Source organism: Lepidochelys kempii, chromosome 17 (genome assembly GCF_965140285.1).
Source record: "Lepidochelys kempii isolate rLepKem1 chromosome 17, rLepKem1.hap1, whole genome shotgun sequence".
In the NCBI taxonomy this organism is placed as follows: domain Eukaryota; kingdom Metazoa; phylum Chordata; order Testudines; family Cheloniidae; genus Lepidochelys; species Lepidochelys kempii.
Window position 1 is genome coordinate 17,430,577 of NC_136396.1, and position 17,463 is coordinate 17,448,039.

General features: G+C 44.3%; 1 protein-coding gene across 4 annotated transcripts in view; it reads left to right on the forward strand.

Moving 5' to 3' along the window:
* Nucleotides 1-17,463, forward strand: part of ATP2A3 (ATPase sarcoplasmic/endoplasmic reticulum Ca2+ transporting 3) — a 158,914-nt gene that overhangs the window by 21,830 nt on the left and 119,621 nt on the right. For 3 of the 4 annotated variants that reach the window (XM_073315798.2, XM_073315800.2, XM_073315799.2), the window contains exon 1: nt 678-946. The exons of the other annotated variant lie outside the window; for it this stretch is intronic. In XM_073315798.2, the coding sequence (XP_073171899.1) occupies nt 829-946 (118 nt within the window). In that variant the 5' untranslated portion in view covers nt 678-828. Of the gene's footprint in view, nt 1-677; nt 947-17,463 lie in introns of those variants that run through there. 4 annotated transcript variants of the gene reach the window in all.

Consider the following 17,463-nt stretch of genomic DNA (forward strand, 5'->3'; position numbering starts at 1 on the left):
GGGGGGGGCAGCTCCCCAGGCTCAGCACCGTGCGGCTCTGGCGGCGTGGGGGAGTGACTTGGGGCGAGCGGCCGGGCAGGGCGCTGAGCGGTGGCAGCTGCGGGGCGCGCAGGCTGTAGCCCGGGCGGAGGGCAGGGCTGCGCCGAGAGGAGGCGGAGCCGGACCCGGGGCCGGGCTCACCTTCTAGCAGAGGGAGAAAAGGTGCCGTGCAGGAGGCAGGGAGGACCGAGCCCGGGGAACTTTAAAGTGGACTCGACTTCTCCCCTGGAAGCTGCTGCAACGCAGGTCCCCCCCGCTGCTCCCCAGCTCCCCCAATACCCAGGAGCTGCTGCCCCCCCCAGCTCCCTCAGACCAGCTGCCCCCCAACACCTAGGAGCTGCCCACCCCCCGGCTCCCTCAGACCAGCTGCCCCCCCCCCGGCTCCAGGAGCTGCTGCCCCCCCCGGCTCCCTCAGACCAGCTGCCCCCCCCCGGCTCCAGGAGCTGCTGCCCCCCCCCCGGCTCCCTCAGACCAGCTGCCCCCCCCCCCGGCTCCAGGAGCTGCTGCCCCCCCCTCCCCCCGGCTCCCTCAGACCAGCTGCCCCCCCCCCGGCTCCAGGAGCTGCTGCCCCCCCCTCCCCCCGGCTCCCTCAGACCAGCTGCCCCCCCCCCGGCTCCAGGAGCTGCTGCCCCCCCCTCCCCCCGGCTCCCTCAGACCAGCTGCCCCCCCCCGGCTCCAGGAGCTGCTGCCCCAACACCCTCACGCCCCGCCCGCCCGCCCGAAGTCCAGCGGCTGCGCCCCGGCTTTCCCCCGGCCCCGTCTCTCGGCGCAGCCCGGCGGCCCCGGGGCATGGAGAACGCGCACAGCTCGCCGGCGGCCGCGGTGCTGCAGCGCTTCGGGGTGCGGGAGAGCTGCGGGCTGAGCCCCGAGCAGGTCCGCCGGAGCCGGGAGAAGTACGGACCCAACGGTGAGTCTGCGCCGCGCGCGGGGCCCGGGCAGGAGGGGCACCTGCGTGCCTGAGGGGGAAGTAGCGGGTCCGGGGGCATTTGTAGGCTGGGGATAGAGGGGGAAGGAGGTGGGGGTATCTGTGGAGGGATACGGGGGGAAAGGTGGGGAGGTAGAGGGTTTGGGGATATCGGGGGGGCGAGGTACCTGTGAGGGAAAAGGGGAGGTGGAGGGGAGGGGCGAGGTACCTGAGGGAACAGGGGAGGTAGAGGGTTTGGGGGATATCTGGGGGGGAAGGGGGTATCTGAGGGGATGGGTGAAGGTAGAGGGTTTGGGGGTACCTGGGGGGAAGGGATGAGGTACCTGTGAGGGAAAAGGGGAGGTAGAGGGTTTGGGGGGCATCTGGGGGGATGGGTGGAGGTAGAGGGTTTGGGGGGTATCTCTGGGGGGATACAGGCAAGAGATGGGGAGCCAAGTTGAGGGCATGGAGTGTGCGGGGGTTACCTTTAGGTATGGGGATGGTGTGTACGGTGGGAAAGATGTTTATTAGATGTGGAAGTGGATCTGATTTAACGGGGAGAGGTGCTTTGACCTGTGTGTGTACGGTAATGGGCAGCAGGGTGAGGGATATATGGATTAAGAGATTTGGAGAGGGCTGTTAGGTTAAAGGGACATGGGTGTGGATGAAAGGATACAGGATGTTACCTTCAAGAGAAGTTTATGGAGAACTGGGGTAATTTATAGTGAAAGGCCAGCTGTATGATTAGGCTAATGGGGGAATGGGTTGGGGTTCTGGTCGGGGTTGGGGTTAAGGCATGAGCCGGTTACCTGTGTGATTAGATAGGCTGGGAATTGGTTATTTGTTAAACATTGATTAAGGAGAGAGCTTTTTGGTTTTGTAAAAATATTGCCTATGGAAACAGTAAATAAAATGAACACACCTTGATCAGCAGAGTAAGGACTGGGAAAGCAGGTCATTTGCGGGACAAGGGGAGAGAGAGGCTTGCTTGGGAGATGGGGAAGGATTGGTTGCTCTATTGAGCATTAGGGCAAGGAGAGTGTAATCCACGCAAATCAATATTTGTTTAATTTAGGAGGCTCCCTAGAAGATCGGCTCCTCCCTAAGCAGTATTTGCATATGTCAGTTACTTTTCACATAGCTCTCAATGGGTGGAGTTGCAGTGGATGATGGAGAGACTCTAGTGGTGGGGATATGGCAAGTAGGGTGTGGATGGGTTATGCTGTAAATCGGACTAAATTTGAAAGACAGTTTTTGAACATTGGCAGGTTTTTTATGTTTCTGTCAAAAAAGAAAAAAAAACACTCAGAAAAACTGTTAGTGAATGCAGACAAGGGAGTTCTGCTCTGCTAGATTCACACCTTGGAAAGCCCACTCTTGATGCTTTTGCAGTTGATTTGGGCTTGGGAGGAAGAAGCCATTTCTAACTGACTTCTCATGATAAGAATCTATTCAGGTTGTTTGAATTATAAATATAGGGCTAGAGCAGTACTGGTGTAGGTCCATTGTCTCTAAGGGAGCTAAGGCGTTGTTTGCCAGCTGAGGATCTTGTGTGTGGCGGAAGAACTTAGTCCACATTTATCCTTGATGTAATGTTATCAATTTCAGTGGAGTTACACTAGGAGTAAATTTGGCCTACCGATTTCAAGGGTCTTATTTTAGTTTCTTCAATACAACGGGAGTTCAAGATCACCAACAGATCTGAGTTGGTTCTTCTTGCTTCTAAGTTCTAGCCAGGGGTGCTGGAACAATTTTTATAGTGCGGGGAGGGGGAGCGGCTTCTGATGGCAACCAAGTATCTGGTGTTTGTTATTTCCATTTCAAGCCAAGGGTTGTGGTAGCACCCCCCCCCCACCCCTCATTCCAACATCACTGGTTCTAGCACCCTTTAATCTGATCTTCATGTTTCTAGGTTAAGGAAAGTTCAGTCCAAATAAATTCTGATAGGTGTTGCCCCATTGCATCTTTATTTCCCTTTATAAAAAAAAATACGCATGGAATATATGCAAATCCTTACAGCTATGTTTACACAATGTTACCTGTTTCACTGGTAAAATTGCCATCCAGTTTTGCAAGTATCTATTTAATTGTCAAAGTCAGAACTTGAGTTGTTTGGCAATTTGCTTTCCTTCGATTAAATCAAATCATTTAGGGTTAAATCCTGAAGTCCTTCCTGCTCAATAATCTGCAGAAATCTCATTGCAATCAATGAATTTGAGGATTTGTCTCTGTTAGAGTGTTGTGGGGATAATGGTTGGGGGAACCATTCATGTAAAGGAGAATTACCATCGACTTCAGGAGCATCCTTAGGTGTTGAGTGCGGAATAGCACTTGAAGCACACTTTATTCAGCAGGAAATAAGGAACTCCACTGGCTCTGGATCTAGATACTGTCTTCCTATTTTCATGGAAATTCGTCTTACTCCTTGAAAATCTGACAAGTAATTGTAAATAATTGCCGCTTACCATGTCTTGCCAAACCGTTCTGTGCATTCACATGGACACATGTGGGAATATATTAAAATGTCCTTCAGTACTGAGTGAGAAAAATACCTGGGTTCTATGATAATTTTACCCTCTTGCGGTACTGATTTGGCAGGAGTGGCCTGATCCAAAGTTCACTGATGTTAATGAGAGCCTACTTAAGTCAATAAATATGACTTTGGTTCAGGCAATAGAGCAGTGGTTCTCAAACTTCATTGCACTGTGACCCTTTATGACAACAAAAATTACTACATGACCCAGGAGGAGGGGGGGACCGAAACCCTTAGCCCGCCCAAGCCCTGTCACACCTGGGTGGTCGGGGGCTAGAGCTGCCCAAGGACTTCTGCCTTGGGCGGGGGCATGTAACATTAGCACCGCTGACAAGGGCTGAAGCCTTTGGCTTTGGCCCTAGGCAGTGGGGCTTCGGCTTCAGCCCTGTGCCCCAGTAAGTCTAATACCAGCCTTGGCAATCCCATTAAAATAGGGTCATGATCCACTTTGGGGTCCCAATGCACAGCATTGTAGGTGCCCAGGGGTGCTGTGCTTCCAAAAGTAAAAGAGGCTGATAAAGAGCAAGATTTATAAGCTAAGAGAACAGGCAGAGTATTAAGTGGTCCTTGGATTTCATTAATTCTATCAAGCAATAGCTATTTAATATTGCCCTTTAGATAGGCGACCTGCCTTGATTGTGTTTCTGTCAGAAGCAGAAGGCTGTGAGCACTCTTTGACACCCAGTACATTTTTGGCTCCTTGGGCAATATTCTATTGCTGAAAATCTTAACCCAGGGCACTATTCATTATGCAAACAGTGAGTTGTAATGTGAGGCACAAGTGCTGAGAAGCTGTAAAGATGACAAGGCAACCATAAAAGTGAAACTGAAGTTTGTGATCATTTGTGGAACCCTTAGATGTGCCTGGACTTGTTATTTCCAGTACTCATATCTTACTGATGGATCTCACAAGCTATTACCAGAAAGGCATATTTAAAAAGTTATGCAGGAGGGCACCCTGTAAAACTTGTATTGTTAAAAATTTGGGCCAAAATTTTCAAACCTAGATGTCTTACGTTAGGCTACTTAATCCATGTTTTTAGACCATCTGAAAAAGATCAGGATACTTTTATTCAGAGGTGCTGACCACTCACAAATCCCACAGGCCACTTTTAGTTACGGTGCCTCAGAATGGATGTAGGAAGTTAACTTTAGGAACCCAGATTTGAAAGTGTTGGGCCTGGTATAACTGGAGAAGTCGTCCTAGGATAATAATTTTACATGTAGGGTTTGATTTGATAAATTGTCATGTTACCTAACATGGAGAAGTTGGATATTAACATCGGAATTAACTAGGGTGAAGAGGATTTGTGTTATCCCAGTGGTCAGCAGCCAGAATCTTTATCTTCTATGCCACCAATGCAGCATCTGTGCAGAGCAGTTTGAGGTGAGAGGGAGAGACCCAGATCACGTGCACCTATCAGGAACTGATTGTGGCAGAAAGGGGAGACTAATGATGCCCCAACCTCCTTCCAGACGAGTTGTCACAATGAAGGGGCATACCCCTGTGCTGCCTTGCTGGAGAGAGCCAGGGAGTCGGGGCAGGGGAGCTGTACCCAAGCCCCTGGGATGCTTTGCAAACACTACAGAGCCTGCTCCATGTGGGCTGAAGCACTGCTCCGCTGCAATATTACCACACCTGTTGTTTTACTGCCTGATGCAGGAAAGCACGTAAGCGCTTGCTTTATTTTAATCACGTGTTTAAGTCCCAGTGAAGTTGATGGGCCTTAAGCCTGTGCTTAAAGTTGAGCATAGGCTGAAGGGCTCTCCTAAATCGGGGCCAAGGTGAGTGGCTCTGTGGAGGGTAATATATAAAATCACTTTAAAGTAGCCCTTCAGCAGCATCTTGCACCTGCGGCTCTCAAAGTGTGTTGCAAACACCAATATAGCTCGCCACATCCCTGTGTTACATGTTACAGATGGAGGGAAACTGAAGCATGGGGAGGTTAAGGGACTTGCATAAGGTTGCATAGCAAGGCAGGGTTTTTTTTTTCATGGTGGTGGGGGAGCAGAGCTTGGCTTTCCTGACTCCCGTTTTGATGCTTTAATTGCAAGAGCAACCCTCCTTTACCCTTGCTGGTTTCACTTTCTCATCCCCCTGTTTCATATCCTTTGCTTCCTTCTAAACCTGAAATCAAACCGCCAGTTTTGTTGTGTATCGTGATCTAAACTATAGCTACATAATCCATCTGATAAAGAACCTTCTAATAAACATTATAGTCCTGTTTTCTTGTTTTTCTCCCTCTATAGGTATATTGTTGTGCTGCTGAGGCTTTTCAGAGCCATAACATCTGTAGCTGAGCCCAAACATTTAAATCTAAAGCGCTATCAATGGTGGTTGCATTTTATGTTTAATAATAATATCCTTCTTTAGCATAAAATTGCTTTTTTAATTCCAGTCCTCACATTTAAACTTGTAGGAAGAAATGGAGAGAGGACCTGTGTATTAAATATCTACAATTAGTGGCGTGGCAGCAAAACTGTAAGATATGGATTTATCAGGCCTTTTTGTTTTTTAAAAAAGGGAAGGGGGTTGTGTTCTTGTTTCATAATATCATCGTTGTTTTTTCTGCAAAGCAACCTACAAAAGATGCAGATCTCACCATTGCAGTTGTAAAAGTGCTTGGGAATCTGCAAACAAAATCTTAACAAATGAATACTTGGCAGTGTTTCCACTTGTCTGGTCCAGATAATTCCCTACTCCTTCCGCCATTGCTTTTAAACCACAGGTTCTTTTAAAAAAAATGCAAATCTATTATAATGAGCTAGTGTTTCTAGAATGCACGGTATGGAATGTGATAGAAATGCAAAAATATTTCTTGCCATCTTTCCAGGTTTAAAACCAAAGGCCTGATACACCCCTTCGCTACTCTATTGTATTGACGTAACTTAGTTAATTATAGTGGAGTTACATGATGGACAGTCAGGCCCCAAACAACTGTTTGTTTAGGAAGATTAATGTTATTTTTTAATCTAAATAGTTTTCCTATTTGAAAATAGGCACAAATTTAGGGCTTGGTCCTGCAAACTCTTAGGCATATGCATAATTTTGCTCCCATCATTAGTCGTTGACTTCAGTGGGGTGTGAGTGTAGTCACATATGTACTTGAATGTTTGCAGGATGGGGCCCTAATGTGTTTAGTATAAATGATTTCGTTGGGATGCAGGAGTCCCTCTGGCAAATGGGAAAATCATTATTTCATCAACTTTTAATTTGAAATAAATAAACCTGCTTGTTCAGACTCTTTCTCTGGGTCATCCCTGTGGTTTTATTCATCAGCTTCTTTACTGGAATCGTCCAATGGATGCATGCCGAAATCTACGCCTGAATTTTCTAAACCCTGGCACACTTCAGCAAAAGGCTTTATTACTAGCCTTGGCAGAATTTGATTTTTAATTTCAACAGGGCAAGTCAATGTTCACGGTTATCAATTGCAGTTTTCACAGCTGCACAAAATTATGAGTTTTAAGCATTTTTTTCAATTTTTATCAATGTAAATTTTTGCAGTTGTAGGAAATTATTATGGGGAAGAAAGCTCAAGCAATAATTAATGACAGTGGACATTGAGATTCAAAAAATTAAAGCTTTGTAATGTTAAAACACACACTGTTGACATCACATATCAAAATACACAAAATAAATATCAGTATTTTTCTTTCTTTGTCTACATGTAAATTTCAGTGATCATCAATGGAAGTTTTTTCCCCTCGTTTTGTCTGTGTGTATGGTGAAATCAGTGTTTACTGACATTTAGTGACAACAATCTTAACCTTCCAAGCTTATTTATTACTAACAATATTACTCTTAAGCATGACCATAGCTCTATAGTGGTCCAAAGAAGTTTTCATATTAATGAGTTGGGATTTATCTTTATAATTTGATTTTTCTAACTCTGGGTTTTGTTTGGAAAGAGGAATTCTGCTTAGTGTTTGAAATGGTGATGGTGGCGAAGTGTGCCAGATCCTGCTTCTTGGGGACTAAGAGGGGAGAAAGATGACAGAGGAAACATACCCATCGGAACCAAGGCTTGAAATAGAGGGGCATGGTATTGTGAGAACATCACTGTTCTGTTGATATTCATGCATTTATGGATAGGGTTGTGTGATGAACTTGTATTGGTTTTATGCTGTTCGAACATCAGCACAGCTTTGAGCTGTTAAGAAAACAAAACAGATTGACACAGAGGTTAAGTTTGTAAGAAGCAGTGGCACGATGCACTTGACTTTTAGATGAACTCATTTTATTTTCTTTCTAACATCATATAGTTGAGTGTGCATGTGTGTGTTATATATAATATAGCCTACGTTATATATATTTGCTAACATATTTAATTATAGGCAATTACTAACCAGCCAAGGTTACATTCAGACTCTCTCTCGACAGTAAGAGATTCTGTATCACTCTAAAATATTTAGCTTCCTGAGATGCTAGTAGGAAGAGGAAAAGCACCATTTTTTTTCATTTTCTGACTCATCCAACTCTGCTCTCCATTCCTCTGTGCATCGCCCACCTTTTCCACCCCCAAAGCACACGCTGAACAGTCTGATTCATAAACATGCCCCCTCCCCCCCCCCAATCTCTTCCCTCAGGAGAAATGCCAATGCATTAAAACATCTTGAGTGCCTGAAAATCTGCGTAGATACTAAACTCTATTCCTCTAATCGGGCAACAGAAAATCCAGGTTTTGATTTTTTTCCACTTGATAATACCTGTCTTGGTTTATGTTTTCAGAAAAAATATTTGTGAAGAGGCTAACCTCAGAAAACTTAAACTCTCTCATTTCTGTCTCAGTGCTGCAGCATTTTAACATATACTATACGAATTAGGAAAGAAGTAATTAGTTGCATTATTGTAAATAGCCATTTGTGCATGTAGGATCTGTGGGTGTGTGGAGTTACTAGTGTTAATTTTTCTTCTGCTGTTGGCTGTTCTTCCCCATACTTACTTTGTTAATTTACATTAGTAGCTCAGTGTTGCCCAGTAAAACTGCACCTATTTTTTATGAAAATCTGCTTGTCTTGAGACCTCATGAAGAGAGCTGTACAAAATATTTTTGATAAAATGCCAGACCATGTGGCACTCTCCAGGTCTTGGGGTGCCTTCTAAACTCAGACTGGGTTTGCTGACACCTTTGTGACTCTGAGCCAGTTTATGCACATCCCAACATTTATGGCTGTTTTGCTTTGAGAATTTGGTTTCTTAACCCATCGTGGTTTGAAACCATTATTTCCTGTAACTCTGAGGAGGGGTTGGTAAACTTAGCCCAGGTTCAGCAAATCACTTTGTACAGGGCCATTTCTCAAAAGAATGTTTACACTTATCCCGGTGAAGCAAAATCGAACTTTAATAAACTTCAGCCTGTTGGATCTGAAATGCTGAGGGCTGTGTGCATTAGGTACAATATGATGAGTGTTTTTCACCTTCAGATCTGTGGATCTGAACCCACTTCTTCAGTTAGAGTTCTAGAATCAGAACTAGAATGAACTTACTTGCTGGGTCAGCTGTGGTGATTGCAACTCCATCATAATTGGAGAGAGAAGTATGATATAGTGGTTAAAGCACAGGGTGAGATGTCAAGAGATCAGCATTCTAATCCCAGCTCTATGACTGACCTGTTGGGTTGGCAAATCATTTCCCTGTTCTGTCCCTCAGTTTCGCCACTTTACAGACAAGAGTGCCTCTCAGCACTCTGGTGATGTATTAATTCATTAATGTTTGCAAAAACACTTTGAAATTATTGATGGAAGAGTCAAGCAAGTCAGTTACAAAGTAAGAAATTTGCGTACAACAATGTGGTGATGTCATCTGCAGGTAAACTGAATACTTATAGAAACAGAGTTTGGGGGATAAATGGATTATATTGCAATGCTCCGCACAACTGCATTATTTGCATAGGTCATGTAAAGTATCCATAACAAAACAATAAATTCCCGTGTAATGACCTTAAGTCTTTATTATGTGAGAGATTGTCTATATTAATGTTGCACCTTGAACCAATTGTTCAACATGTTTCCCGCCTACTTCTAGTAATTTTTACTCTGGTGTCTCCAAACAACTGCATGTCTGCTTACTCTTACTTTTATTAAAGATGGTTTGGTTTGGTTTATTTTTTTAATCACTTCAATTTGATAGATTCCATTTTAGGCAAGTGAGTTGTGTTTTTAGTGACTCTCCCAAAAGTTCTCTCTAGAACTTGTTTAAAAAACACCAGTGATTTTTGGAGGGAAATTTATAGAATGTAAACGGTCATTAAAAATTTCCCACAAAAAGGGTTAGGTTTTTCAGTGCAAAATTGAAGGTTTTTGAAAACCATTTTTGGTTTTAATAATATTGGGTTTGTTTTTTTCCATCCCAAAACTGTAAAAATTCATTAAAATACTTTTTTTTTCCTGCAAAAGGAAATTTCATTTCCATTAAAATTACTCCACCCCAACTGCTACTGAGCTTTCTTCAGCAAGATCTGTGTCTGATAGAGGTGGGATTGAACCAAATATCTACCGTCTGAACATCCCCGATTTTAAGGATATTTGTATCTGAGTCAAGAAATTTATGGCGCCAGCATATCCCTGTTAGCTAGTTTCATCCTTTTGAAGTGATTGGGCCACTTGACTGTGCCTTAATATACAATTTGAAAAGACACAAATATCCTCAGGAGGCAGAGGGTGGGTGTGGGAGCTGTTATGTCCGGTGACTCTTTGTAAACCTCTCTATGTATAAACCTTGTCCTGATATTGCAATGGGGCTGTACGCTGATTGGAGTCCCTTTGCAGGATCAGCGCCTTGTTCGCTACACTCAGAATTCCTATGAGGATTCTGATAGGAGGGAAGAATTATCCAGCTTGACTCTAATCTTGATGGCAACACATCTTTAAGAAGCTGCAAACCACATATGTGCTCCAGAATTTTATGCAGGCAAGATTGTGCTGGACCATGGTCTGAAGCTATGTTAGCAAGCAGAATTGTTAGGGGGACGAAATGCTGCGAAAATGGTTCTAACCTGGGTATAATAAATTGCAAGGCTTATTTTACAAGTCACTGGTATAATGGCATAAGTGGTCTGGCATTGAAATACTGTTTTTGGCTACTGTGACAAAGTTCCTGCTCTACCTTGGTGGGTTTTGTGCTTTATTGGTGGATTTGCTTGCCTTGGAGCTTCACAGCAGCCCTCAGCTTGGCGGTTTTCTGAATTCACAGTCCAGGTCGACTCCTCCTGTGTCTGACCAGGAGTTGGGAGGATTTGGGGGCAACCCAGGCCTGCCCTCTACTCCAGGTTCCAGCCCAGGGCCCTGTGGAATGCAGCTGTTTAGAGTGCCTCCTGGAACAGCTGTGTGACAGCTACAACTCCCTGGGCTACTTCCCCATGGCCTCCTCTTTATCCTCACCATAGGACCTTCCTCCTGGCGTCTGATAATGTTTGTACACCTCAGTCCTCAAACAGTCCGCGTTCTCACTCTCAGCTCCTCGTGCCTCTTGCTGCCAGCTCCTCACGCGCACACCACAAACTGAAGTAAGTGCCTTTTTAAAACCCAGGTGCTCTGATTAGCCTTAATTGATTCTAGCAGCTTCTTGATTGGCTGCAGGTGTTCTAATCAGCCTGTCTTAATTGTCTCCAGAAGGTTCCTGATTGTTCTGGAACCTTCCCTGTTATCTTACCCAGGGAAAAGGGACCTACTTAGCCTGGGGCTAATATATCTGCCTTCTGTTACTCTCCTATAGCCATCTGGCCCGACCCTGTTACAATACATACAGCATGTACTTGTATTATTTGGCTGCACCTGTTATCCACAAGCGCTCTTTCCAAACAACTGTTTTTTTCCCCTTTGCTGCACTGGTGTCTAATGATGGGAGCTGAACTGAACATCTACAAATTTCATAAAACAAGCCTGTAACATCCATTTGACTTGTAAGCGATCAGACGTTTTCCTGTGTTTTATGTTCTAGCCATAACACAAAGATGCTTTCACTTATTAGGTTCTAACAATGGGATATATTGGATAACCCTGGTTATAAAGTAGACATCCGGGAGAAGGCAACATTTTCCCCACAGCCAACACGAACAAATAGAATTCAGTCGGGGTTAACCCTTGTCATGGCTTAGAAATGTTCTTCAGGCTCTGAAATGCTAAGCAGGATCCTTTCTATAGTAAACTGGCTGCTGTTTTGGGCCTTTTATAGCACATCTACCGTTCCAGAAACACCAATATGAACAATGCGTTAACAAGGTCAGGTTCATTCAAATGCCCAAACCAAAGCCCCGGTTGAGGTCACTAGGAGTTCATGTGCTTTGCATCAGGCCTCAGGGTATGATTTTTTCCCAGCAGTACTGAGTGCTTACAGCTCCATTTGAAGTCAGCAAGATCTGGAGGAACTCAGCAACTCCGGAAAAATCAGCTCTTTAAAATATTTTCAAAATAGGTAGAGGATGATGATGGTGGGAAAGATTTAAGAATTGTATCTAAAGCACACACCAAAAAAAAGGACCTTTCTTGGTGCTTTCTGAGGAGGACAGTGTTGGGATTCAGTGCAAATGTTGCTATGTCAGAAAACTAGTGTGTTAAACTGCCTGCTATCCCCTCCGAGAAAATGCATCACACAGTCCTCTTGTGATTTTATGAAACATAGTGAATTGCTGATCCGAACTTTCAGAATAACTTAGTCCCCATTTAAGCATCAAAATAACTGGCCAGATTTTTAAACAGCCTCAGCTTCTTGGGTGCTGAGCTCTCTTGAAAATCTGGCCCATAGTGCTTATGACATTGAGATTGGCAGTTGTATCAAGGGCCTGCCCAATGTGGTTATTGCGCTGCTCTGGCAGAGCCCTGAGGGGCAAGACTCTCTCTCTCTCTCTCTCTCATTCTTGACATTCAAGAGCTGTTAACCCAGGTGATTTTTCCCTGCATATGAGTGTCTAGTAGGGGCTGAATAGGGAGCACTAAGAGATTACTAGAAGTGCTGGTCTAGATCTCTAAAAAGTCACAACACACACACACATAGAATCCTAGAATATCAGGGTTGGAAGGGACCTCAGGAGGTCATCTAGTCCAACCCCCTGCTTAAAGCAGGACCAATCCCCAACTTTTGCCCCAGATCCCTAAATGGCCCGCTCAAGGATTGAACTCACAACCCTGGGTTTAGCAGGCCAATGCTCAAACCACTGAGCTATCCCTCCATGTTGCATGTTTGTTCAGCACACTGAACACAAGTGGTGGGAGCTGGCCCAGAAGGTCTAATGTAGGTGTCAGTTTCCTGCACATCTCTTCTACGCAGCCACCATAGTAGGTTTGTATTTAATTAGCGAGTGGGAATGCATGGCACTCATGTCCTCACTCCATCCTAAGGCTTTGAAGTTCACAGCTGACTAGCTGTAGTTGAACTTCTTTACAAGTTGTATGGTGTGAATAGTCTCTCAGATGTTGTCTCTGAGGATTCCTACACCTCCCTCTCTTTCCTATTTGTATACTCGTGGAGGAGGAGGATATAGTCTTCTGAGGACTTCCTCTCCAGATTCCTGACCAGGTACCTGAAACAATCTGAAAAGAGATTTCCTCCAAAGAATCCTTCCCTGGGTTTAATACTGAACAAAGAGTATGTGGGGATGGGTCTTAAAGGCTGAAACTTTCAAAACGGTTTAGGGCATTTGGATGCTCAATTCCCATTAAAATTATTCCCCTGGGGGGCTTTAAAAATTTTGGTTTAGGAAGGGGTTGTGTACATGGGGAAATTTGCTGGTACAAGTATTCTAGTATAATTGTACCCGTATAACTCCACAGGTGGACACTCTTCTTAAAGTTTCCGCATGTAGATGAGCCCTAAAGTGTGCACCCAATGTTCTATAGATGTGCTCAAAGACGCTCCTAGGGAGTGGGAGCTACAGCACACAACTATGGAGTCTCAGAATCTTGTTTTTAAGGAGCTATGGGGTAGAAATGGGGTCCAGCAGATCATCGGTATCTCACCATTGACTTCGCAGATGCCATTTGGGAGGGGCAAGCAGGTATCTTTTAAACACTGGTGCTCAAAATTATTTGTTATTTGTATTGTGGTAGTGCGTATAAGGCCAGGGTCTCATTGTGCTAGGTACTGTACAAACACAGAACAAAAAGATGGTTCCTGCCCCAAAGAGTTTATAATTAGACTTTTATTTTAATTACATTTGTTGTTAGTGAGTTTGTGTAACCCCCCAGCATGGTGCACTGGAAACTGATTGGCACCTGGCACTTGCTCTAATTGTAATAGGAGAAGGAGAGTGAGTGAGATAGGAGAGTGCTGTTTTCTAGGACAGTTTGTCTGATGTGGTTTATTTTAATAGCTAGTTAGCAAAGCCTGTCCCATAGAGAGAGGCAATTGGAAGGGGAGGGACAAAACTTGTGAGTTGACTAATTTGCTGGACTGACTTTATAGTTTTCTCAGAGCTGCAGGTGATACCGAGTTGCCAGCTGTCATGATATTATTGAGAACCACGATTACAGGTTGGAGTTTTTAAAGCTCCCCATGATTGTCTGGAAAAAGCTGGGTTTTTTCATAGCTTTTTGCCCTTTATAATATATAAATGGCTGCCACTTCCCTTTGGGTCTCCAAGTGGGATCAAAGCCGGGCTGCCCTCCGTAAAGCTGGCTGCCTGTTAGTCTCTAAGGTGCCACAAGTACTCCTTTTCTTTTTATGAATACAGACTAACACGGCTGCTACTCTGAAACCTGAAATTACTCAACCTGTATGTCCCAGGCAGGAGAAAGTGAGAAGGCAGGGAGGCTGTTAGGATGGAGGAATGTGGCAGGGATGAGAGGGAGAATGCAAAGGACTTTGAATCAGGGCAGGATGGGAAAACGTTGAGGGGAAAGAGCAGGAGGCTGCAGTTGGGCAGGAGACTGTGGGGAAGCCTGGAAGGACGTTGGGGCAGGACAGGGTGGGAGATTGTCAGGAGGGTGTGAACAGGGGAGGATCTAGGAGCCTGAGGAGAGAGACGGGCAGGGGATGGAGAGTGATAGAAGGGCAGCTTTCCCGCTCCCCAGAGATTAGGGGAAGGAAAGTGCAAAACCCCTATGAGCAATTGGCTGAGGGGTGGGGTGGGGGCATGGCTGCATTGTTGAGTGTGCATGGAGGGTTGAATTTTCAATATGAAGTGATTGCACAGAAATTGGGGCTTGGGGCAAGGTAACTAAAGGCACAAAAAAAAACAGTGACAGACCCATACTCCTCCGCCCCATTTATTATTGTTCATGTGGTTTTTTTAAATTGTTAATGTTGCTGGTCCTGGGAGTGAGATCTGTAAAAGAGACCTCCATAAAAAAGAAGGGGGGGGGGCAAAATCTGTTGCAATTTATTACCGACTGCTCCAATAATCACTTTATAAAACGAGTAGCAAAGGTATAAATTGCGAGTCCAGAAATGTTCAGTAACTAGAGCTGAAAAGCTGTAAAGAGAAATGTGGTTACTTGAGTATTTCCATGACGTGTGCCTCTGTGTGCGAGAAATGCTCCTGAGTCGTGGTTTAATCCTGTTGCTTTAACCATTTAAAGGAATGCTGCAAAGACCAAACCTTTTCCCATGCTGTGAAAAATCCATCCAGTTTTCTTTAATGCTGCCTTCCCAGACTTGTTAACAGCCATGCAGTAGCCAGTGTGCATTGGCAGAAAGCTATTACATGCATATAATTTCAAGGTCAAGCTTAGGCCTGTTTATAAGATGTGGTTAATACTTTGACAAGTGTCATGGTAGTCCAGTTAGGGGAATGAAGTCAATAAATTGGCTTTTTATTAATAATTCTTATTAAGGGGCAGACTTTGAACCCTTTACTCACTTGACTAGTCCCATTGCAGTTATCAGGTCTGTTCACATGAGTCAGACACATCAGTGAGGTCATTGTTGTTGAGAAGTGTGAAGAAGGGGTTAAAAATCTGTCCCTAATCTAACATTTTACCTATGAGGAAAGTTATTTTCTCTCCTGAAGTAAGTTCGCCTCACACTGGCTTTTACTAGGCCATCAACCTCTTGTCCAGAATTAGCGTCTGTACTTTCACAGTATAAAGAGACTGGGGGAGGAAACCAACATGAAAATTCCTAGAAACTGTCATCTTTCTTTTGCTGTCATTTTCAGACTTTTGGGCCAAATCTGCTGCTGATGTAACCAGGTGCATCTTCAGTAACGTCAGCAAACTGGCTAGATATCAATGACCTAACATTAATGGAGCTGGGTTTCACTTACGGCCATGGTAAAACTGGCTCTTTCTGCCATTGACTACTCATGGTGGAAGAGTCCATGAACTGGGGAATGCAGTATCAGATTGGTCAAAACTGAGATCCTGGCCACTTGTGGCCATTAAAGACTGTTACACTTTTTGCCAAGAGTAGGAGTTGTAAACCCAGTCAGTGTCTTAGCCAGATTCTAATTTAGATAACTATGTTCTGCCAACCTACAATTCCCCTACTCCCTGAAGTTTAAATGATACTATTCTTCTTTTTATCGTTGTTTATATTGCTATATGTCATTAACAGCTTCCAAGTTCCACCCCAGTGGTAGCTATGTTCCTATAGCAGATGAAACCATTTGTGAGTTCCTCTAATATATTAAAAATTATAAAACAGTTTGGTATTCAAATAAAAGGACCTAATTAAATGTAAATTTCCTTTCTTGCGTGAACAAGAAGAGCTGTTCTAATTTACAGATTTGGAATGACGGGCTAGAAGTGAAAAGAAACTGGGAAGGATTAGAATGGATAAAAACAAGGAAATGTTGCATTTTTCTCAGTGTGGGATGCCTAGTGGAGTGTCAGAGCTTGTGCTCTGTGTTTTAGCCATCGTTATATTTTGACTGTTATGTACTCAGTTCTGACGGCGTGACTTTATAGAAGGAAATCCTCTTCTTGCTCTCACTATGTCCACTGTGTCCCTTGGTTCCTGTCCCTGACGTTAGCCTGCTTGTATTTTTGAATCTGGTATTTCCTGGTGTTTTCAGTGATTACATATTTTTAGTACATTCTAATCATGGGGTTGGTGGGGAGGGAAGATAATAAATTTTAAGGAACAAACATATGATTTTAAACTTTCAGCTTTGTGAGGAGATGTGAAAAGTTTGATTTCCATGGTAAATGCAAAATAAAGTGGGATTAGGAAAACATATTCGTGGTTCTAAGTGCTAGAGGGTTAACCCCTTCTCTGAGGTGGGGCTTTTCAGGGACATACAGAAAATTGAGCTGATTAGCACAGGATGGGTCTAGGACAACAGAGTTTCAATCTTGCTACACCACTGACTTGCTAAAGTGGCCTTGGACAAGTCACTTAACATATTAATAAAGGGGCAGATATTTAATTGGTTTAATTAGTTAATGCTGTATGCATGCTAAGCATTATTGACTAGGACGAGCACTCTCTTTAAATGGTTGCCAGGTTGTCTGCACTGCCCTTCAGGGCTGAAGAGGTGTACAGAGAGGTTTTTACGTGATGGCCTCTGTTTGATCAGAAACCCAGGCACTACTACGTAATCTCTGACTGGGAATTCTGAATGCTCTTTTTCAGACGTGTGAAAATACATCTTGATGGCGGAGGGTTCTGAGTGAATGACATGGGTTCTAGCGCTGTGAATATGCCGGGTAGCTGCATGGGCTGTGACTTAGTAGTTAATAGTTACATTGCTTTGAAACTCTGTTTGGTAGCGGGAGAGTGTGGAAAATCTTGTTCCAAGAAGTGCAGTTATGCTGGATAATTGGCCTCTGACCTCTGGACTGGGCAATTCATACAAGGTCTGTGGTGGTCGAGGTGTAGTTGGGCATTTGCAAAGAAAGGTACTTTGTCCTTTCAGGGCACTGTGTAAGGTGCCGCTGTTCAGGCAGATAGAGGATGAATTTTGGACAAGCGATGAGAGAGTTACAAGCCACTGGAGTCTAGTACTGAGGAATTCATTTGACCACCCTACGTTGGGGACAGCTTGTTGTGACATGACACGCAGATGGTATAATGGCGAATGCAATATACCTCTGCCTCCATTCTACT